The sequence below is a fragment of the Staurois parvus genome, unplaced genomic scaffold, assembly GCF_062004578.1.
Source record: "Staurois parvus isolate SC_StPar_1 unplaced genomic scaffold, SC_StPar_1.0 ptg000058l, whole genome shotgun sequence".
Taxonomy (NCBI): Eukaryota; Metazoa; Chordata; class Amphibia; order Anura; family Ranidae; genus Staurois; species Staurois parvus.
In genome coordinates, this window is record NW_028317854.1 from 5,312,024 (window position 1) to 5,335,982 (window position 23,959).

Sequence of the window (23,959 nt, forward strand, 5' to 3'; positions counted from 1 at the left end):
AGCATGCTTCTTGTCAGTAAATGAACTGATTGGCTCCTTGTACTGATTCTTCCTCTCACACCCCAACCGTTCTGTACACAGGCTCCAAGAGGCTGATAATAGGTCCCATCCAGGTATTAATAATTACTCTGCTTGCATTTAAAAAATAAATTTAAGGCATACCTAAACCCAAAAACAAAATTGTGATTAAATGCAGTATACCAGTCTTTAGATGTGATGGCTGCCTTAATTTTAGGCCTTTTCTTCCTTTATTTTCACCTGGTTATGTAGACAGTAACACACTTTCTCTCCTCTTGCACTGGCCATAGATGGATCCTCCTTTTTTTTGATCCAGCATGCTGCTAAAAAAAAATAATTGATTCCCCTATCCACACAAGCGAGGTGGATGGAAGAATCTTCCTCACTGTACCTTTATATTCTTACAGCGGGACATTGATGTATAAAAGTTTTCCAACTTTCCTGTTTGAAAGATTGGCCATACATGGATCAAATTTAAGCTGGTGTTTGCTGAACCGGACACATTTTGATCCATCTATGGCCAGCTTTAGGATGTATCTACTCTGGATGGAGGAGACCAGGGAATGGGTGCAGGAACTCCCCACCTTTTGAGTCACCCCTTGTATCCGCCCCCTACCAACCTCCAAGCACCGTCCCTTGGTTCCACCCCCTATCCACCTCCCAGTACTGTCCCTTTTAAAGAATACAGAACCAAGTATCATTTTGTGGTGCTAAGTAATTTGTATGGAATTTGATGAGAACAAGAAAACAGTAAAATACAGTAGAACCCCTGCAGCCAGTAACAATAGATCCCACAAACACCAATAGACTCTCCCAGCAACAATGAACCCCCCACAACAAAATACCACCCCAGCAACAATAGATCCATACCAGCAACCATAGACTCCCCAGGGGCAACAACAGATCTCCCAGCAGCCAACATCAATAGGCCCTCCAGCAGCCAGCAACAATAGACTCCCCCCTCACCCACAGGAGATCCTTCCCACCAACAACTGGCCACTCAACATCAGACCCCCCAGCAACAATAGATCTCCCAGCAGCCAGCATCAATAGACTGTCTAGCACACCCCAGCACCCTTGCCATTACATACATTCAGCACTGTAACTGCGTTCCCACTGAAAAAAAAAAACCCTGGAGGAGACCCAGTGACACCCTTGGACAGCAGCATTGTCAGTCTGGGGAGAGGGAAGTGTTAGATAGATTAAGACCAGGTTCACACTGATGTGTTCATGTGATCTGGTGTGGGTGTCAGTGTTAAATCAATGACACCCTGAAAGAGATCGCAAAACACGATGCGATTGCGAAAATCGCATTGCATAGGTGAGAACACTGTGAAAACACCCACGCAATGCAATTCAGACACGGATAAAAAAAAAGGGTCCTGCACCTTTTTGATGTGGATGCAATGTGAATTGAGCCATACAAAATGTATGGCTCAAATCGCACCGCACAGACATTGCATGTAATTCCATATACATGCAGTGTCCCGCACCGCATTAGTGTGAACCCAGTCTTAGATGGACTCGACTAACAAATTAAAGCCAAACTAATAAACACTTACACCAAACAGTTTTATTCCTTTTTGGATTAAAATTTTAACATAAATAAAATCTGATCCTCGTAAGCACCTCTGTCCATGTTAAATGGTTTGCCTCAACCCTGTCATAGTTGAAGGATAGCTTGGTCTGTTAAATGAGATTAAAAAAATAAAAAGACTTACTAGCTGGATCACCAGATGAAAATAAATTACAAAAGTCTAATACAGCCACCACATCTACAAATTGGTAAACTGCAATATATATATTTTTTCATTTGGGTTTTAAATATGTTTTATTGATTACAAAGCTGCATTATTCTGTGTTTTATTTCTATAGTGTATCTGTCTATAATCCAGTGATGTAACAAAATTTGTAGAACTGAAAATTAAATTTTGTGAAAACAGAACATCTTGTGGTTAAAAACTGATATATTACTGCACAATGTGGCGTGGAAGCATGGACATTTCTAACTAAGGAGTTCCGATGCCGGAGAGACTTCCTCTGTATACGTAATGGTCACTTCCTTATATACATCATTCAGTTACTTAACTTACAAACGTATTTGTAAGCATTTGTTCTGTTACAGACACCTACTGTTTTTTCCTCCCACACGCACGTGGCTGTAAATGACAACTATTAATATAACATCCTTTACAAAATCCCCATTACACTCTTCCTCCATCTTTAGGAAAAGTATAAAATGTCAGACAAAACTCAACTAGATACTCAGAATACTCTCAAGAGTCAGCACTCCATCCACCATGAGAACTGTCTATTTTGCTGCACTTGTGCTACTAGCATTAAAGGTTTCCTGCACTAGCATATGTAAGTGTCTTATTATACTGTCATCTATGCTGATTATTATAATCCCTTGTGTTGTATAGAAGGACTGCTCTATTTTTAATATGGTCAACAATTTACTTGGGGAAATAATTTTACATATTAATTTTATCAGTTGTTTTTATTCTTACCAGACTGCTCTTTAAAACTGACAATTCATCAGTAAGTTTCCAATTTTCAGTACATTTGACTGCTTGACAAATGTCATTTGGAAAGCACTTTAAAATGTTGTTTGCTTCTAACATTCGATTTTAGAGTGAATGGACTTTACCAAATGTAAACCACATACACTGTCAGAAATTATTTTGTTTGAGAAAAATTTATCATCCTGCTCTTTCGAATTTTCTTGCCACTGCGGTCAAAAACGAATGTTGATTTGCACCTACCAATGTTTAAGCCCTATCCACACGGGCAAAATATTGGATGGTATCAGCTGGTTCAAGAGAAAATGGCTGACATTCGGCTCATGTGAACGGCAGCCGGTCTGACAGAAGTCGGCTGAACGTCCAGCTTCTGTTGAAGGGGCATGAACTAAATAGGTCTGCTGATTGGCATTCGATCAGCGCTCTCAGCCGCTGGTCGGCATGTTCTGGAGGGGGGCCGTCCCCCTGTCAGAACGTAATAGCTCAGCAGGGAGATCGCTGTACTAACATTGGATAGTTAATACAGGATCTCCTTCTTAGCTCTTCAGTTTTCTTTTTGTTCAGCCCACTGGCTTAAGGGCTAGTGCACACCAGATGCAGTCCAGTGTTTTCCTGCATCAAAAATGCATGCAGTATTTTCCATGTATTCAAATTGCCCTAGTTCACACCAGATGCAGTCCAGTGTTTTCCTGCATCAAAAATGCATGCAGTATTTTCCATGTACTCCAATGGTCCTAGTTCACACCAGATGCAGTCCAGTGTTTTCCTGCATCAAAAATGCATGCAGTGTTTTCAATGTATTGCAATGGTCCTATTTCACACCAGATGCAGTCCAGTGCATTGTTTTTCTGCATCAAAAATGCATGCACAGTGTTTTTCATGTATTACAATGGTCCTAGTTCACTCCAGATGCAGCCCAGTGTTTTTCTGCATCAAAAATACATGCACAGTCCTAGTTCACACCAGTGCAGTCAGTTCAAGTCATTTTCCAGTGCAGAAAAAAAAAAGTAGAACATGCTGCATTTTTTCTGCACAGAACTGTACTGGAACATAGCAAACTGCAACAAAACTGCACTGGAATGGAGTGCGGTATGAACTGTAAGCAAAAACATATCTGGAATGCATCTGGAGAGCGCTTTTGTGGTGTGGACTGGCCCTAAAAGGAAAAAAAACTGATAATGCATACTAGGCTTAAGGAAATCGAGCATTCTGAAAACAAAAAAAAAATCACAAATAAAATTCTGCTAGTGTATGGCCAGCTTTTGGCAATGATGATAAAGAACAGTAAACCAAAGCAAGCTATCAAAACTTACAGTATATTAACTGATCAGCCAACAGTAAGCTAAATGCTGAGTGGTTGCGCTTTGCATACCATACTTCTTCCTTACTCAGCCTTACTAAAACATCTCTGATTTTATATGCACTATCTGTGGAATGGAAGAAAATGTTTAAATGCAGGACTTGACTTTTTTTGACAGGCATCAAGAATAGTAAATGCATGGATATTCTGCATTCACTAAAAAAGCCCATCATAGATTTATGTTTTTATTTCTAGTTAAAAACTACATTTACAAAGAATGTTGTGTGCCAAACATTAACCGGCTGAAGTGGGACAGTATCCTCAGCTATACTGAGACAGATGACATTTGTAAACGCAAGGCATTTATGTGAGTATGGTCTTTTGCTAAATTTCTTAATATTTCTTTGTAATGCCAATCTAGCACAGTGTTCTGCTGACATGTCAATTTTACACAGGCCTTGTCTGATGTCCTCTAAATGTTATACGGTTTACCTAAGGGTAAAAGTGTAAGTTCACCTTTTCAGAAAGTACTTACCTCTGTGGGTATTGAGCTGTACGTGCCCATTTAGCGAGTGCAGTGGCCCAGGGTTTTAAATTCACCATGCTTCTCCTTCTTCTTTCAGCAGTGCTTCCAGGACAGATCATAGTGATTCTGATTGGTCAGTACCAGCACAGAGCATTGCTCTTATCTGTCCCAGCTCAGTATGTATGGGCATTAGACAGGCGTTAATGAGCTTTAGTATGGGCATTAGACAGGCGTTAATGAGCTTTAGTATGGGCATTAGACAGGTGTTAATGAGCTATAGTATGGGCGTTAGACAGACATTAATGAGCTTTAGTATGGGCGTTAGACAGACGCTAATGAGCTTTAGTATGGGTGTTAGACAGACGCTAATGAGTTTTAGTATGGGCATTAGACAGGCGTTAATGAGCTTTAGTATGGGCGGTAGACAGGCGTTAATGAGCTTTAGTATGGGCGGTAGACAGGCGTTAATGAGCTTTAGTATGGGCATTAGACAGGTGTTAATGAGCTATAGTATGGGCGTTAGACAGACATTAATGAGCTTTAGTATGGGCGTTAGACAGACGCTAATGAGCTTTAGTATGGGCGTTAGACAGACGCTAATGAGCTTTAGTATGGGTGTTAGACAGACGCTAATGAGTTTTAGTATGGGCATTAGACAGGCGTTAATGAGCTTTAGTATGGGCGGTAGACAGGCGTTAATGAGCTTTAGTATGGGCGGTAGACAGGCGTTAATGAGCTTTAGTATGGGCGCTAGACTTTACTGCTGCTGGCTTGCTCACATGAATAGGGGACTTCCCATATCCTTATGAGCAAGCCAGGAGTGGTGAAACGCGTGAAGGAAGGTTGTTTTTTTGGGTGGAGGCTTTTCAGTATGCAGTTAATTAATTGATTATTAAAAAATACTTTAGGAGGAGCTAAGTGGAGAACAGCTGACATTCTTTCATGCTTTACTGAAGAGTGGAGACAAGCTTCAATGGCCAGCACCCAGGATGTCCATGCATAAGAGAGGCCAGTCTTGAGTGGAACTATGGATCTGTGTGTGTTTCCAGTGTAGAGGAAACTTAAATTTTCCATTACAAAGTAGTTTCTACCAAGTAATTCCACAGCATAAAACAAGAAATGACCACTTTTGTGACCTGCTTGACAAAACTGTAGCTAACATACAGCAACAGGATGAGAAAATACAAAATGTGCCATATCATGTCCAATGCATCACTGTCTGTACAAATTCTTTTACTTGACTTAGTACATATTTAATGGTCTTTTAATTGCTTAGGCAGCCTTGCACTGATAGAATGACTGTATTCATGTAATATTTATATGTTTCTCTTCTAGTGTACGCATCAAAGATAAGACACAGAAGGAGTGGAAACTTTGTGCAGATGCTAAAAAGGGTCCTGTTATCAAGGCTATTGAAAACTACAACAAACACAAGGAACTCAAAATGCAGCAAGAATGACAAACAGCCCTTGTACAATTATCATTTTATTAGAGTTTTGTAAATCAGTAAGAAAAAAAAAACCTGGTAGTTTTCTTACAACTGTGATTCACTAATTTTACTTTGTGTATTGTTTTATTACGTTACTGAATAAGCTTCTACAGTATACTAATCTTAACCCCTCGGTGCCGGTGCCTCCAGCCCTTTAAGGGGTTTGTGATTGCGGGATTTAGGGTCATCTGACTGCCGTAATTGGCTGTCACAACGGTCAGATGATTGGAAAGGTCCCGTTTACAAGTAGTGATCAGGACCTATCTGTGAGGCACCGGTAAACGTGTTGGGAGCATGCAGGGCGTGCACTCTCAGCACATGTTTGTTGACTTTTGGCACACAAATGTGCAGCAGTTCGGTGTCAAGGCCCAGCCGCCGAGAAGCCGCATATTTGCATACTATTGGCACCAACAGGTTAAAATCTATGGCAAACTATTTTTTCTTTAAATTTTGGATGTAGTAAGAAAGGGTAAGATCGTCTGCCAGGGCTTTTATTGCTGTACGTGCAAGATTCACCCTCTTTGGTAGCAGGAAAGAAATAAGAAATCCAGAATATAGGTGTCACTAGAACAGGTATAGTGGGAAATCTTCAAATGAGGGTACCTGTCCTAATTAGAACTCTCTAAATGGGGGTTTACCTCACTTTGGAGAGGTTTTTTCCCCACTTCCTATTGTGTCTAGGTTTTAGATATACTTTAAACTCTTGCAACTGCTGTCAAGCACCAGCATGTCTTAATATTTTGACCAAATGTATTTTTTTTTTTTTATTATTTGTCAATTATTTATTAAAGTACAACTACACTTATTAGCACTTTTTTGAACTTGACTTAATTATTATACATGTTACACGTGTTCTACAAGTATTGTCAATGTTTTGGGTACATACACCTGCAGAAAGGTTTACAATTATACCCCAGCACATCTGAAGTACAGGTGTCCTGTCATTTTAAATAGTTTGTTTGGGCCAAACAAAATCTGTCTTTTGATCGGCCAATGTTACCACCAACGGTAAAAAAATTGGCCGATTTTTGTCCCATCTGTGGTCGGCATTTAACCCCATAATTACTTCTGTGCCTTGCAGAGACAGGGGAGCAATACATAAGAAGAAGAAGAATTCCGGTCTGCTATTATATTTTATATGAAAAAGTCTTGCGGTTGCAACAAATGTATCCATTTGTATCCATTTCGGATACAGATGTTTTTATTCGGATACAAATGGATACATTTGTTGCAATCGCAAGACTTTTTCATATAAAATATAATAGTGGACTGGAATTATTATTCTTCTTCTTTTTCTTCTACTTCTTCTTCTTCTTGCAGGTCACGGCTGATGTGCAGATTTTTTTTCGGGAAAACGATCAGCCGATTTGCCTATCATTGCCGGGAAAATCAGCCGATCGTCAAAATCGACCGCAAATTTTCCAACATGCCCGATAAAAAAAATGTGCAAACACCCCGAAAAACGGCCGCCCAATTAACCCACTAACGAAAAACGGATGAAAAATCAGCCGATTTTTGACCCGTCTATGGCCGGCATAAGTGATTTGATACTGTGGCGGAAATTTACTAAAGCTGGTGCACTCAGGATCTGGTGCAGCTGTGGATGGTGGCCAATCAGCTTCTAATATTAGCTTATTCAATTAACCCCTTGGAGTCAAGCATGTGCATATTAGCGGCCCCACTGGACTGGGCTTTTTTCGATGGGGCCACTAATTTGCATACCTGTCTTTGTGCTGGGATGCGCTCCCAGCACAAAGACCGGGGTGTCAGTATCTAACAATCGGAACCTGGAACTCCAGATTCCGGGTCACATGATCACTGTGAAAGCCTCTGATTGGATATCATAGTGATCAGTCACTGGGAAGCCTGCCCAAACCCCCTTGTTTTCTATCTCTGAATGGAGGAGAGAGATACATCGTATCTCTCTGTCCTTTCAGAGAGAATTTTTTTTTTTGTACAAAAATAAATAAATAAAAATAAATAAATAAATACATAAATAAATATACCTATATCAAGGTTTGATCTAGATTAGTGCCAGGGTTAGTGTTTGGGTCAAAGGCAGCATTATTGGTCAGGATTTTTTTTTTTTTTTTTTTTAAATTAGCATCAGTGGCAGTTAGTTGCAGGATCAAAAAAAAAGAAGCAAAATGCGCACTATTGTTTCTGGGCCGTACTACGGGTACAAACAACTAACATACACACGTGTGGTATTGTTGAGATCATCAAAAGGAGAAATTATTTTGGGTTGTTCTTTGGTGGTTGGTTATGGTAGCAGTAAGAAATATTCAACTAATTAAAAAAAAGTTTGTTTTTTTTTTACTATTTTGGGACAGTTTTCCTTTGATAATAAAAAAAAAATCAGGAGATATCCATTACCATTTACCACCAAATGAAAACCCAATTTGTCCTGAACAAAACAAGGTATAATCCACCTGGATGCACAAAGTAGTTTTGCTAACACATATCAAAGTTGCAAAATTGTGCTTAGGCTTTAAGATTTGTTTTACCCTTAGGCGTGAAGGGGTTAAGCATTGACAAAAAAAAATGGAAGCTGATTGGTTTCTATGCAGAGCTGCACCAGCTTTTGCACAATGCAGCTTTAGTAAATAACCCCCTGTGTGCTCAGCTACATGCAGTACTGGGGTTGATTTACTAAAACTGGAGAGTGCAAAATCTGGTGCAGTTGTGCATGGTAGCCAATCAGCTTCTAACTTTATCTTGTTCAATTAAGCTTTGACAATAAAAGCTGGAAGCTGATTGGTTTCTATGCAGGGCTGCACCAGCTTTTGCACAATGCAGATTTAGTAAATAACCCCGTGTGCTCAGCTACATGCAGTACTGGGGTTGATTTATTAAAACTGGAGAGTGCAAAATCTGGTGCAATTGTGCATGGTAGCCAATCAGCTTCTAACTTCATCTTGTTCAATTAAGCTTTGATAATAAAAGCTGGAAGCTGATTGGTTTCTATGTAGAGCTGCATCAGATTTTGCTTTCAACAGTTTTAGTAAATCAACACAGTATTGCTGTGCTGTGTTCCGCAGCAGTATGAGTGCCTTCCTTCCTGCTGCCATAACAAAATCAAGTTGGCCTGAATGCTTCACAGAATTCTGGAGAAGCCTTTATCAATGAAAACAAGGCTTCCTCGTGATTGACTGAGGTGGACATTGTGACAGCATCCACCCACCTCTCCACCTCAGCCAATCAGAGGAAGAAACTATGAGTAAGGTCTTGTTTGAATGAAACGCATTAGTGTTGCTTGCATTTTGGAACAATTTTTACTCCGCATCTGAAAAAAATTTCTACAATTCATCTTCACCTTGTTGCCAATTCTATATGATTTGTTTTACTGGTTCAGTGGATGGAAACCGCAGGAGTCGCACGGTAAGATATATACTCGTTATGGAAAACATGCTGTGAGGGTTGCAGCACCTATTCTTTGTATGTGTGACTTAGTCAGAGGAAGACTTGTATCTATTGATAAAAATACAAGGTTTCTCCTGAATGACTAAAGCATCCAGTCACCCATACTGCTGAGGAACACAGCTTCACCATAGTGTATGTAGCTGATGATACTACAGTACGATACAGCATGGTTCAATCACTTAGTAATGGAATTAGCTTGGGCCAGCTTGGCACAAACTATTTAACCACTTCCCGCCTGGCCCATGTATATAAACGACAGCAGTGCAGGGGCAGGTGGGCGTTTATAAACGCTCCCTGGGAGCGCGCAGCACCGCGATCCGGTGCCCGCTGTGTCCTCCAGACACAGTGGAACACCGATCGTTGTACAGGACCTCTGTGCGAGGTCCCGATCATGTGATCACTGATTGCCAATCAATGATCACATGCAGAGTAGTAAGCAAGATGTCACTTCACTTGAATGATCACAGAGGTCACATGTTACAAGGCTATTCACAACAGCCTTGTACCATGTGACAAGCTGCGACCAATCACAGCTCACACAGTATTTCTCAATGGCTGCAAGAATGCAGCTAGAGAGAAGGAGAAATGATTGCTTTTACAGCCTGCTTTATGGGTGTAAAAACAATCAGTGTAAAAAAAAAAAGAAAAATCTTCATAACCCCCCAGAAGTAGTACAGTGTCACTATGGTGACACTGTACTGCTAGGGTGACAGTATGTAAAAAAACAAACAAAAAACAAATAATAATATAAAAAAAATAAAATAAAAATGTAAAAAAAAAATTGAAAAATTATTATTTTTGGTCATAAACTACTACTAAAAAGATAACTGAATACATTTTGGCCAAGATTTATGAGGAAATATTATTTATTTGCAAAATTGTATAGGAAAAACACTTTTTTCAAAATTTTTGAATTTTTTATATATAGCAAAAAAAAAAATAAAAATCCCAGTGGTGAATAAATACCATCAAAATAAAGTTTTATCTGTCTAAAAAAAAATGCTAAAAAATTCATATGGGTATAGTGTTGCATGACCGCGCAATTGTCATTCAAAGCGTGATAGAACTGAAAGCTGAAAATTGGCCTGGACAGGAAGGGGGTAAAAGTGTCCGGGCTTGAAGTGGTTAAAGCACCAGGAAACCTGGACCTTGGCTTTAAATGCTGCTAAAACTTTTTTTTCTTATTAACCGCTTCTAGTCCGCCCTTTAGCAGCGATACTGCTACAGTACGGCATGGGTGCACAAAATGACGCATATATATATGTGATTTTGCATTTCCGGGTAGGGGACGCGTGTCCTACCTGAGCCGCTATTCGCAGCCTCGGCTGTCAATCACCGGGTCCTGGCTGTTGATCGAGGAGCATTACTAACAGAGGGAAAGAGCTATATGTAAACAATACAGTTCTCTCACATCAGCTCCTGCACAGTGTGCACTGTTTGTATGCAGAGCCATGCAAAGCAGTGTGCTTACAGTTGAAAACACAGATACTGCACAAAATAAAACAGTACACAGTTAACCCTTTGAGTGCCCCACATATTAACCCCTTCCTGCTCAGTGCCATTAGTACAGTGTCAATGCTTTTTATTAGCACTGATCACTGTATTGGTGTCACTGGGGATGTCAGTGACACCAAGTCAGTTGCCTCCAGTGTCAGAATGCCCACCACAGTCCCACTATACTGATCGCCGCCATTACTAGCAAAAATAAAATCCCAGTGATTATATACCGCCATTTGTAAATGCTATAACTTTCACCTAAACCAATTGATTTACATGTATTGGGATTTTTTTTTAGCAAAGACATGTAGCAAAATACATGTTGGCCTAAATTTACACAAAATTTGATTTTTTAAAATTTTTTTACTGGATATGTTTAATAGCAAAAAGTAAAAAAATATAGTTTTTTTTCTCAAAATTGCCTTTTTTTTTTTTTGTAGCGCAAAAAATTAAAAACGTACAGGTGATCAAATACCACCAAAAGAAAGCTCTATTCGTGGGAAAAAAAGGCCGTAAATTTCATTTGGGTGCAGCGTTGCATGACTACACAATTGCCAGTTAAAGTGACGCAGCGCCATAACGCATAAAGTGGCCTGGTCAGGAAGGGGGGGGGGGGGTAAATCCTCTGAAGGGCAAGTGGTTAAAAAGGTCTTACATTTCATTGGGTTATTCACCACTTATGCCACTGGATGGCACTAAAGGAAAAGCAAACAAAATTGCACATTTGCTAAAGGATAAGTTCACCTTTTGGGAAAAAATAATAAACGCACATGTTTTTGCAGGAAAAAAATAGCATGTATTACTTTTTTCATTAAGGAGCCTGGAAAGCATTGCTCATGTGATCAGTGGATTAGCGGTGCAATGTCAGACTCCTGCAGACAAGCCCTGCAGGTTTCAGCCTTTACCTTCATTCAAACTGACTGTTTACAAGCTGCAGGGCTTGTGAATGAAGTTTGAAAGCGCTCATTAGCGACCTCAGACTTCATTCAGATTCAGCAATGGCTGACAGTTCACACATTCACAGGAAACTGTGAATGAATCACATGGCCATGTGGGCGGAGCCCTGCATGGCCGAACTGCTTTTGAATTGTAACCCTTGGAAAGGATTCCCGGTCCGCTGTCACAATGAGGGGATGATCAGAGAACTGGCTGCTGGAGCTGAAACGTTCCACCCTAAATATGGATGGAACATGTAACATGTTCTAGAACAGGGGTGTCAAACTGGCGGCCCTCCAGCTGTTGCGAATCTACAAGTCCCATCTTACCTCTGCCTTTGGGAGTCATGCTTGTAACTCTCAATCTTGCAATGCCTCCTGGGACTTGTAGCTGGAGGGCCGCCAGTTTGACACCCGTGTTCTAGAAGGTGAACTTACCCTTTAAAAATTTCAAATTATGATTAACCATGATTAAGCACAAGATCGTGTGAAACGCGTTAACAGTTCCTGTATTCATGTCCTGGTGTTTTGTGTGTCCTATGGATCAATAGACACACTGTATTCATCTATCCTCTGGTGTGCGGCTGAACCTTTTGCCTGTTGGAGGAGACTGTACACATGCCATGGTCGTGAAGCTTTGCTTTGTGCCTGCAGCAAAATTAACTCACTTGTTACCTGTCAAACTTGCCCATTAAAGCCAACGGGCCCGTGTCATAACCATGAGACAAACATTTGGCTTGTAGATAAGGAACAATGTTTCTATACAAAACCCCAGTTCTGCTGGGGGGGACATGCAATCAGGAGGATTGTCTCCTGAATGTTGCTCTGCCCCCCCTCTAAAAAGTGATCCGCCACTGTGCCAGTGTGAAAGCAACACTAAGGTCGTCAGTTCGAATCACAACCACAGCACCACCTGCCTGGAGTTTGCATGTTCTCCCTGTGCCTTTGAGGGTTTTCTCCAGGTACTCCAGTTTCCTCCCACACTCACACAAAGACATGCTGGTAGGTTAATTGGCTACTATCTAAAATTGGCCCCAGTATGTGTATGTATGAATGTGAGTTAGGCACCTTAGATTGTACACCCCTTGAGGGTTAGGGACTGATGTGAATGTGCAATATATATGTAAAGCACTGTGTAAATTGAGTACCCGTAATAAATTTTAAAAAAAGCTTAACTGAAGATAGAAGCTGATTGCTTGCCATGCACAGCTGTCCCAGTTTTAATAAATTCCACCCTCTGTGTCTGCATCTTATGTATGTCCTTTGCTATCACGATAGAAAGTTTTGTGGGTCTTTAGTAAATTTAACTCCATAATGTGCATGTTATCTTGTATCTATAGTTCTACTTTAAACATTGTATTAGGGTGATCTATAACTAAGCGCCTATTTACACGTATGTGTCGCAGAAACACAGTTTAATACACATTTTACTGCAACACAAAATAACATGAGAATTACAGTGTGTTGCACTGCCACTCATTTCCAATTCACTGCTTCAGTAGTGAGCAATGCAGCAAACCACAACTGTGGTGCCAAAAAAGGGTTCTATTCCCACACAATAATGTGTGCTGCAGCTTATTCAAAACTAGTGGACTGCCTTGTTGCAGCACACCCTGAGGACGTATGCACACAGCTGCAAGAAAACGCAGTGTTTTTTTTATCGATCTGAACAATAGGCTGTTTTCTTGAACCGCTGCTTCCTAGCAATGCAGAATGGTAGGCATCTTCCTTGAGCAGCCGCCCACGTCCTAGCAACAGAAGGTCACTAGGTGGCTTCTTTAAGAAGGCACATGTGTCCTAGCTATGGGGCCATTTAAGCTATAAAGCTGTACATACTAGTTACTGTACTTTTATACAACCATGTACAAGAGCCCTAATAAGAATAACAATGTATATTCTGAATTGGCCCTAACAATTTTGATCACAGCTTTGTCAGAAACTGATGGTGGTAGGTTTCCTTAATCTACACAGTTCTTACAGATCCTACAACCCAATGCGAAAAAAAAATATAAATTCCCCTATCCACACATTTGAGGTGGATGAAAAAATCCCCCCCGCTGTATATTATATTCTGACAGCGGGACTCTTCTGCTGCCAGTATACTGTACACTGAGCTGCATTTGCTGATCAAGAACAAAATTTCCAATAGTCCTGGTCAAGAAGAATTGATCAATGGGTCAAATCATCTCAAACGGGAATGACTATAGATGGAACCAAATTTGGCTGGTCCCTGCTGAACCAGCCAAATTTCAATCCATCTATTGCCAGCTTTAGACCTGATTTATTTGTCAGTAAATTGTGACCACATACAAACAATGCAATGTACTGACTGGGCAATACTTTCTCTCTACTTTTATCAACATACATAAAATAGAAGTTATAACGGGCACCACAGTGGCTAAATGGTTAGCACTTCCGCCTGGCAGTACTAGGGTCATTGGTTCAAATCCCAGCCACGGCACCACCTGCTTGGAGTTTGCATGTTCTCCCTGTACCTGCGTGGGTTTCCTCCAGGTACTCCGGTTTCCTCCCACAATCCAAAGACATGCTGGTAGGTTAATTGGATCCTGTCTAAATTGTCCCTAATATGTGTATGAATGTAAGTTATGGACTTTAGATTGTACACCCTATGAAGGTTAGGGACTGATGTGAATGTAAAATATATATGTAAAGCGCTACGTAAATTGACGGCACTATATAAGTACCTATAATAAATAATTGAACAGATCTTACTTACTGCAATGGGTGATACCACTCCTGTTATTTTAATGCTTCACCAAATGGCTTCTACTGTACAAGTAAATGAAAAAGCATCCAAAATAACTTATACTCCTATTATTATAAAAATATATACTGTAAGGCAGTGGTGTCAAACTGGCGGCCCTCCAGTTATTGCAAAACTACAAGTCCCATCATGCCTCTGCCTTTGGGAGTCATGCTTGTAACTGTCAATCTTTCAATGCCTCATGGGACTTGTAGTTTGGCAACAGCTGGAGGGCCGGCAGTTTGACACCTGTGCTGTAAGGTAATGCAAAAATATTGACACAGAGCGAATAGTACACAGTTTCTGAAATTCAATATTGCCATTTCTGCACACATATATTGAAATATTACCATTGACTCATTTGTAGCAGAATGTATTTATTTAGTACTTGTCATGATTACTAAACATTACATGTGACAAATATATGTAATATTGTGTGAACACAGAAGTCTCTAGAAAAAGCATTGCTGACATTTTGCATCATACTGTATTTCTAACAGTACGTTACCTTGTGCATTTATTAAAGGTTTAAGAAAATAAAAAAATACACACTATAACAAAATACGTTTTCACTTTTTACCATCATAGTCTCAGGCTGGCCAGACACAAGGCAATTTTGAGACACTTAATTACCCTCACAAAAAAATAAAACAGATAGAAGTAAGCAACTATCCTCACCACTTATATCATTTCATTGTTTGGAGAGAAACTGTTGGTGGTAGGTTGCATCATCACTGTTGTAATTTTTTGCAGTTGACAGCTGATGAACTTGGTTGAAATTCCCTGAAAACTGGCATATGTCCAGTACTGGGTATTAAAATCCATATATTTAAATAAAACTGACATGCAAACAAAATACATTACATCTTTGTGGACACTACTTTCAATTCACTGTGAAAGAGTACTGGAGGAACACAACTCAAATAATGTAGAATGAAGCAAGGACTATATTTACTGTTGTAGCAGTTCTGTGGTTTTTTTTTTTGCAGTATTTGTATATATATTTTACAGATTTACACTTACCAGTGTTTAGTAAAGATAACTAGTATGCAGTGTACTAGGTTTAAAAGTACACAGCAGGGGCGGACTGACCATTAGGAAACTCGGGCACTGCCCGAGGGCCCGGGGTCAATAGGGGGCCCCATCAGATGCCCCTGGTACCTTTTTCATAGGCTTTTTTGAGTTTGGGCAAGGACACAGGGGCTCCATGATCCCCTATTGCCCAGGGGCCCCATGAGTTGTCAGTCCGCCCCTGGTACACAGTACCTACTGGAGTGGAAACAGTACCAACATCTGCAAAACACAACAAATAATGTACACTTGTATCACACAATATAAACTGCCACTCATACTCCAGGTGCCTGCATATCAGACCCAATTCTCCACAGAAGGCTCCAGGATACCCTGGGAACTTGTGTGCTCTTGTATGCCAATAGCTTATACAGTGAACCTCTCTTACTTTCCTCTCCTACCTTCTGCACATTACTACTGGTTCGTTACTGTTATGGTCAACTGCAGTAGTAAGGTACTGGAGGGGTTGCAGAGCTGGACACTGGGCTGCATATCATAGAATCCCTGTTTGCATGGTTCCCAGGACACTGTTTTACAATCTGTGTTATAGTTTAAAATGTTTATTACAGGAACTGGTTTTCTTTAGGGTGTAAGCTTTAAAGACATCCAAGGCTTTTGGTCTGCTTTAACCATTTTCATTAAGTTTTGCATTCAGCCAGTAAAATATGCCTCTCAGAGTCCATGTAGAAAGCAAACAACAGTGCTGCATCATATGTCGGCATTACAGAAGTACAATAAATAATAATAAAAATAACAATGGAGGAAAGTCCTACCTAAGACATATAAAATAGGAACTTTTTTTTACACACCATGAAATCTTTTTCTTTAAGTCCAATAAGGAAACAGGAATTTTCGATTCTGTTGGACATCCAAAAGTAGTCCAACTGAGGGGTGGGCAACGTAATAAAAATCACTAACAAGCCCAATGCAATAACTGTGGACTGCCTCCTGCTTAGATGGTGCCTGAGGACTGGTTTAAGCTGATGACCAATCTGATTAGACTAACCTACCAGATAGGGTAACCTGCCAAAATGACTAGAGGTTGGACACAGAGAATTAACCTAATGCTCAAGATTTTGATCATCACCAGAAGGAATGACTACACACTGAAGGGGCACAGAACAAGAACTATCAAGAAGGTGATCAACCAAACACACCAATAAAAGGTGAAATCACAACAAATTCCCATTAGGGAAGAGAAGACCCACGACCTGATGTGGACAACCAAATACTGGAATAGTTCTATATAACCTGTTAACTCAGTGTTTATATAAAAACATCATAAAATTAAAACAATAACTAAAAACTAAAATGAAGGAGCAGCTCGCAAGATATCAGAACACAAAATATCTAGTGTTATTAACAAAAAAAGCTGCACTACCCCTTTATGTATAAAAAATGCTCAACACAATAAACTGTAATCCACCCAATTGACTAGTTGTATTTCACAGGATTAATGTCAATTATTAAGGGGATGTTTTGAATGTAATGATCACAGTATATTGTGCTGAGTGTATTTTATAAACAGGTTTAAAGGGGTAGCATAGCATATTTTGTTAATAACAAAATATTGGGGAAAAGCCGTAGAAGAAACAGGTCCCAGAAAATAACCTAGGGTCAAAACATGTCTAGGTGACAAAGCAAGCCAGTCTACATGCAGGGGAACTTTTTGCCTAAAGAGATTGTCTGTCAGACAACCATTCTCACTAGATGAAACTTTCCAGGAAACCCTTGAAAAGCAAAAAAAACCCACGGCAGCCCACAAAAGATATGAAGTGACTCCTGGGTCCGTCAGAAAACTCAGGGGTTTAATCCATCTAAGTCACTGTGACTGAAGAAGTAGGGTGCATGGGAGGCAGCCCCAAAAGGGTAGTCAGGAAACAGATGTGAGGCCCTAGCCCCAGAACGATGAGATGAGGAATCATCAGGTGAAACTTAAAATGAAGCCATACATCCTCCCTGAAACATAAAGGTGCCGTAGGCACACTCCAAGTGGATCCTACTAAGAAACTGCCCTATCTATGACTGAACTCAAGCAATAGCTCTAAGAAAGCCCCTGGTCCCTCAGATCAAAGACACCGTGGACATGTCCACCAGAGTCTGAGCCATTAGATCTGCCCAGGTTGGGATCCCTGATGTGGAAAAAAACACCTGTTCTAAAGAGCCAATGAGTAGCCCAAAGGATGATGGTTCCCCAAAGAGCAAAGCACCCTGAAACCAGGAAAAATAATTCTTCTTCGACTCCTGGATAGGCTGAAGGATCACACCAGGGACTACTTGGTGACACAGAGACAGACACGTTAACCTGCGCAAAAACTACACCCCATAAAAACCGAGAAGGGGGATAAAAAAGACAGATGAAAATTAGGAAAGGTAGACAACCATTGAAGGAGGGTCCCTCAAATCCTTGAAATACAATGTAGTAAGCACTGCATCAATATAGTCCGAAATAACACCCTGTAATTGTGAGGTGACAGAAGGCGACAGCAGTGTCCTAAGAACAATCTCTTCAAAGACAGACTGTTGGCACTCTGATCTGAGTTAGAGATGGTCACAGTGATCGGTGGCCCAGCCTGCTTGTTCTAATGCCTTTGGAAGGTCAGGGACAGTCTCTGTACAGGGTGGACCGAGGGCACGCTTAGAGTCTCTGCAGCTAGTATCCATGAGGGCTCAAATGAATTTGGCCACAAGATCTTAAGATGCAGTAGAGGCCCCAGTGGCAAGGTAGGCGCCCCAGTCTACACCATTGTACCTGATGGAAATTCAGATAATGTCGACATTTATACTACATGCTCACTTGAAACTAGATTGCAGGCATTGTTTCTGCCATAGATTCAGAAACCATAAAGTCTGTCCCCTCTCTAGATATGTTGCAACTGCATGGCGGTGATGCAACTGGACCAAAAGTGTGAGGCAAGGCCACAGGTACTCAATAAAACAGGCAGCTGATGCTGAAGACCAGAAGTGACCAGGTCACTTTGAATGGGCAGTAGGAGTGTGGGGTCTAGCTCAGCAAAAGCAGCAGTGAATGGTAATTCCTCTATGCTGAATAGCTAGAAAGCGTGCACAGAACTCCACCCAGTGAATGGCAATGCTGAGTGGTAACCCTTTAACAGGTGGTTGCAGGAAATTTTAAAGGCACCCAGCTGAGGAAATAGTGAGGTAACTCCCAATACTTCAGCCTGACTGGCCTTAGGAGAGACTTCCTCACCGTCGGAATACAATGATCAGTGCTGTTGGCTATAGCCTGTGGTACTGATCATTCGGAAAAAACCTGACAGGCTGGATGTATAAAAGTAGATCAATATACAGACTTGTGTATAAGCTTGCACATGCATAGATCGAAATTCAGGCATCCCTCCTGAACTGGCCGAATTTCGATCTATGTGAGTCTTCAGAGGCTGAGGAAAAGCTACTGCTTTAAGCCTGGAAAGCACTCCACAGCAAACTTTTACCAGTTCACAAAGGTCTGCAAAGTGCCATAATACTGAACTCAGTGCTCAAAGGTAACAGTTCAGGCTGGCCCCACAACATCCAGTCTAACAGGGTTCAGGTACTCCACTCCAAAGTCAATCTGAGGAAGGGACAAAATGCTGGGGAAAGACTGCTATAAAGAGACAAGCATAAGCAGAGATGTAGTGAGGAATATTGATTAAAGAAGACAGAAGAAGAACAAAGCCTCATGCACACTGGACGTTTTTGCAGCTGCTTCTAGGGGTGCTAGGTGTTTATTTTCCTGCTTCTAAACTCCCCTGCATGATAGCCTGTGTGTCCATGCAAACAGAGGCTTTTAACAGCATTTAGTGGCAGAAGCTTTTAGAGGCAGTAAAAAAACCCACTGCCAGTGCATCCAGGAGAAGCACTTGACACTGCTAAACGCTGCTAAATGTGTCTAAACGCTAGGCGCATTCAGTACTTGAGGGTTTATTCATTTTAATAGCCAAAATAAATTATTATTCTGGCCAATAAAATGAAGTAACATCTGAGCTCCTGACACCTGTAAATGAGCCTACTAGCTGGTAAACATTTTAGACACTTTTACAAGCATCAGGCTTTTTTTCTGCCAAAACGTTACTGCCAGGAGGAAAGACTTCTAGGGGAGTTTGCAAACTGTCCTGTGTGCAGGAGGCCAAAAACTGAAGAAAAAATGCTAGGAAAGACTAGTTAAACATTTCTCAGCAGAGCTGACATCTGTCTAACCTAGGATACTGGCAAAAAACTTGGCATTTTGGGTAGAGGATCCTGGGGCTATTTGTTTTCCATTGTCTGATTAGACACGTAATGGACATGAAAGAAATTTCACAGCTACAACAGATATATAATGGATATGAACCTGAGCATTGTATATACTGTAAAAGGAAGGAATGTCTAGCCTATTCTTACTTAGTCAGAATAGCAGAGTGCCCTTAAAGGAATGGCTGTTTTTTCTAAGGCACACTTTGTGCTGAGCTGACACTTCACATGCACAGTAATCTCAGTGCATCCAGAATGTCAAGAGGGCAATCTTTTCACATTGCAATTATTCTATTAAATATAATAGCCTGCTGTCACCTAGGATTGGATTCCTATACAGCTATTATTTATACACAAAAATGACAGTAAAAATAAAGATTAAATGTGGCCAAAGAATTTACATGTCAATTCCAGAGTAAATCAAACATTTGTCATTCAATTTCCTTACCCAAATTACATGATATAAACACAATATGTAAATATATGAGTGTATATACACAAGTCTGTCTGCACGTATCCACATGCTGCATTACCTTGCATTACATAGAATACAGTATACTGTATATTTTCACAGTTTTTAGTAATAAGGAAACCATTTTATTATTGAGAGTAGCTCAGTACTTATTTATTGTCATTGCAGTTGGATGAATGTTTTTATTAGACCACAGCAAAAAATATGGCACCTGCTCATGGTACCTATAAGCTTCAACGAAAAAAAAAGAAACAATAGTAACCTGTATTTATTTTCCAGATCTCAGTTACTGTATTCAGACCAATAGAAAGAGGTAATGTGGTTACTATTTGTTATTGCATTATACTAGCTTTGTGTTTTGCACTTTCTGTGTAAGTGAAAAAGAGGCATATGCATACCAAAAATAACTCCCGTTGTTGACTGATATATATGCTCAACAAAGATCATATTAAAAAAACAGGTTTGTTGATACTGTCGTGCAATTACTGTAATAGCAAATACTCTATGTAACTTACAATCAATTAATCTATCAGGTCAAACAGACAGACCTTCTACCTTAAGGGTACCTTTACTAATTGCTGCTTAGTGAACATTCATATCAGCACATGATATTAGTATATAACCTTTAGAGCACATTCAAAGGGGCATTGAGATCCATAGTGTGTGAATGCGAAGAAGTTCAGTCATCCTGACATGCAGAATCTGTGCCAGAATATAAACTGTTATAATATAATATAAAATTTTCTTGCGCAGTTCAGTATACATTCTGCAGAAGACTTAGGGCAGGCAGGTAGGTTTATGTGCGCAAAATGATGTGCTTTTTCGACATGCACAGAAATGAGCTGCCCTTTAGCAGAAGTGCAGGGATCTCATTAATTCTTAATGGCACCCCCACACATCGGCAACTGTGGTTCTGTGCGAAACAATTTTACAAAAGAGTCAAGAACTTCTTTCCTCACGTTTCTTGTAGGTAGGGCAGTCCATTGAAATGAATAGGCTGCCCTATACGCGCGCCTACGCATGCATAGATTTTAACCAAGAAGTCTGCCTTATGTGTCCCTCTTCAATTTAGATTCACTTTGTTACTGGAACCTCATTTTGTGGATAAATCCCAGGCAATTGCCTAGTCACTCTTTAATGAGACTGGTGCATTAAAAGCAGTTCATTGGAAACCTACTGGGAAGCTTATGTAGCACCTGGCTGACCCTCATACAGAAAGCAATATGTGGCAAGTAAGCAAAGTTTCCAATGATGTCATTATAAAGAAAATGTCATAAACACAGATGATGAAACTGTAAAAATTATAGTTATTTACAGTGACCTAGCCAATCAGAGACCACTCCATTAACATGTTTTCATGCATTGATGCAAAAATGTGCTAAGTGAGCAGGTTGCCTTGTATGACAAAATTGCCAATATTCATTTGACATATTGAGGTTAAATATGAACATATCCAACTTGAACAGATAAAAACACACTGTAGAAGGGGATAAAAGAAAGAGCGCACCAACCTTGCGCATTACCTTAAACATTGAAAACATTTTTTATTTAGGAAATATACTCAAAAGAGTAGCGATAAAACAGGCATACAATAACCATAGTCCACACAGAGGGTTACAGGTCAATCCAAAGGGGAGATAAAAGCTAACGCGTTTCAAAGGGTGATCCCTTCTTCATTAGAGCTGATAAAAAAAAAAACACAGATTCCCCTCAAAGTATTACATAAATCACGAATATTAAACATGGCATAACAGGTGGTAATACTGTAAATGAGCATAAAAATACTGTAAATGAGCATAAAAATACTAATACTTCTAATGATAAAATAAAAAAACACATAGAAAAAATGGGTAGGAAAATATATACGGTGGAAAGGTTGAGCGCTTAATTGTAAAACTAGTTCGTTTTACAGTATTTACAGTATTTTTATGCGTATTTTTATGCTCATTTACAGTATTACCTCCTGTTATGCCATGTTTAATATCCGTGATTTATGTAATACTTTGAGGGGAATTTGTGTGTTTTTTTATCAGCTCTGATGAAGAAGGGATCACCCTTCGAAACGTGTTAGCTTTTATCTCTGCTTTGGATTGACCTGTAACCTTGTGTGGACTATGGTTATTTTATGCCTGTTTTATCGCTACTCTTGTGAGTATATTCCCTAAATAAAAAAAAATTCATTGTTTACTGAAGTAATGCGCAAGGTTGGTGCGCTCTTTCTTTTATCCCCTTCTACAGTTTTATCGAGCTTCCCCAGCTTCATGATACAACCTTTGATCAGCAGTGGATGAACACACTGTTCATTAATAATCTTCTTTTGGTCCTTGAGCGCAGGAGATAGTGGATGTCAGATAAAAACACACAACATTTTGATAACAGCAGTTAGCTTTGCGCATATTCATTTGTGGCTTGTATTACAAATATAGTTAGAATTTGTAGTCGTGTGTATGTTTGACTTTAATAACTGCACCAAATTACTAAATATATAGAGTGCAAACCCATTTTCTCTGGTTTGCAAATGTCTCTATAGATCCTAAGTGCCTCCTATATACTTCATGGCATTATATGCATTAACATTAATAAATACATTATATGGTACATAATAAAAATAATGAACCAGCCTAGAACAGCTGGACAATAAATTACACCACTAAATGATTCTTACAGATTTATCTCTAATATATACAAAATTAAAGATTATTTTTCTTTCATACTAAACTATTAGTATTTGTGATATTAGTGCAAACAACCTTATAACTAGCCCAGTAACTCTGGAGAAGGCATCACTACAGCTTTTGTACTGTATGGAGTATTTAGTACACTTTTTACATCTTAAATATTGATAGACATGTTTAACAGTCTGTGAGTCACACTTGCAGTGCATTTTAGAAGGTATTTGGTCCTAGGTGCAGTTTGGTCTTCATGCCCTAATTGCAGCATTTCACCACCAAGTGATCTTGAATTCATAGATTGGACGTTTGCAGTAATAGTGATTAACAAGGTGCTTATCACACACACCAATGCACTGGTGTTCGACAGCGATGCCCCTCTCAGACAGATCACTAACTATACAGTGCAAAAGATCATATACATCTGCCACTGCTTCCCAGGGACCGAAAGACACATCTACCTCGCAGTGGTGCTCAAAGTGCTTTGACTCAGTCTCACTCCTCTCAAATCGTAGTGCATTAAATTGAGGACACTCATAAGGGGTAATAGGCATCTCTTCCTTGAAGACACAGACCTTCAGCTTAGCAAATCTTGCCTTTCTCTGGATAGCTCGCAGCTTTCCAATTTCAATGATGCGCTCCAAGTGATCTTTGAAAAAAAAAGTTTTGAAAAAACTTAAATCCTGTCAAAATACTGTAAATACTGTAAATAATGTAAATTTTAAAAACATGGCTTTGAGATACTCAATCTTCAATATACTCCTTAAGGCTCCATGCACACTAGCAGTTTTTGTTAAAGCTCAAAAAATATCTGGATAAAAAACGCTGGAAAGAAGGTTTTTTTAGTAGTGCTGTAGTAGAGTTTAGAATCGTTAGTGTTTTATTAGCATTTTTACAGTACATGTAGAAGAAAAAAAAGCTAGAAAAAAAGCTGTTTAGTGGCATTTAGGAGCATTTAGGGGTGTTTAGGAGCGTTCAGTGTTTTTTTTCTGTCGGAAAAATGTTCCCAAAATCTCTACAAAAACATTTTTTTTCTGCTC

General features: G+C 39.8%; 1 protein-coding gene and 1 long non-coding RNA gene across 3 annotated transcripts in view; one reads left to right on the forward strand and one right to left on the reverse strand.

Annotated features, from left to right (window-relative positions):
• Nucleotides 1-2,245: 2,245 nt before the first annotated feature.
• On the forward strand, nucleotides 2,246-6,666 carry LOC149469857 (uncharacterized). The gene is made up of 3 exons (XR_016311485.1): nucleotides 2,246-2,382; nucleotides 4,096-4,207; nucleotides 5,702-6,666. It is a non-coding gene; the product is annotated as an uncharacterized LOC149469857 (long non-coding RNA).
• A 15,758-nt stretch (nucleotides 6,667-22,424) lies between these two features.
• KCTD7 (potassium channel tetramerization domain containing 7) overlaps nucleotides 22,425-23,959 on the reverse strand; it is a 30,390-nt gene continuing 28,855 nt past the window's right edge. For both annotated transcript variants that reach the window (XM_089668520.1, XM_089668521.1), the window contains exon 4: nucleotides 22,425-23,568. In XM_089668520.1, the coding sequence (XP_089524646.1) occupies nucleotides 23,192-23,568 (377 nt within the window). In that variant the 3' untranslated portion in view covers nucleotides 22,425-23,191. The remainder of the gene's footprint in view (nucleotides 23,569-23,959) is intronic.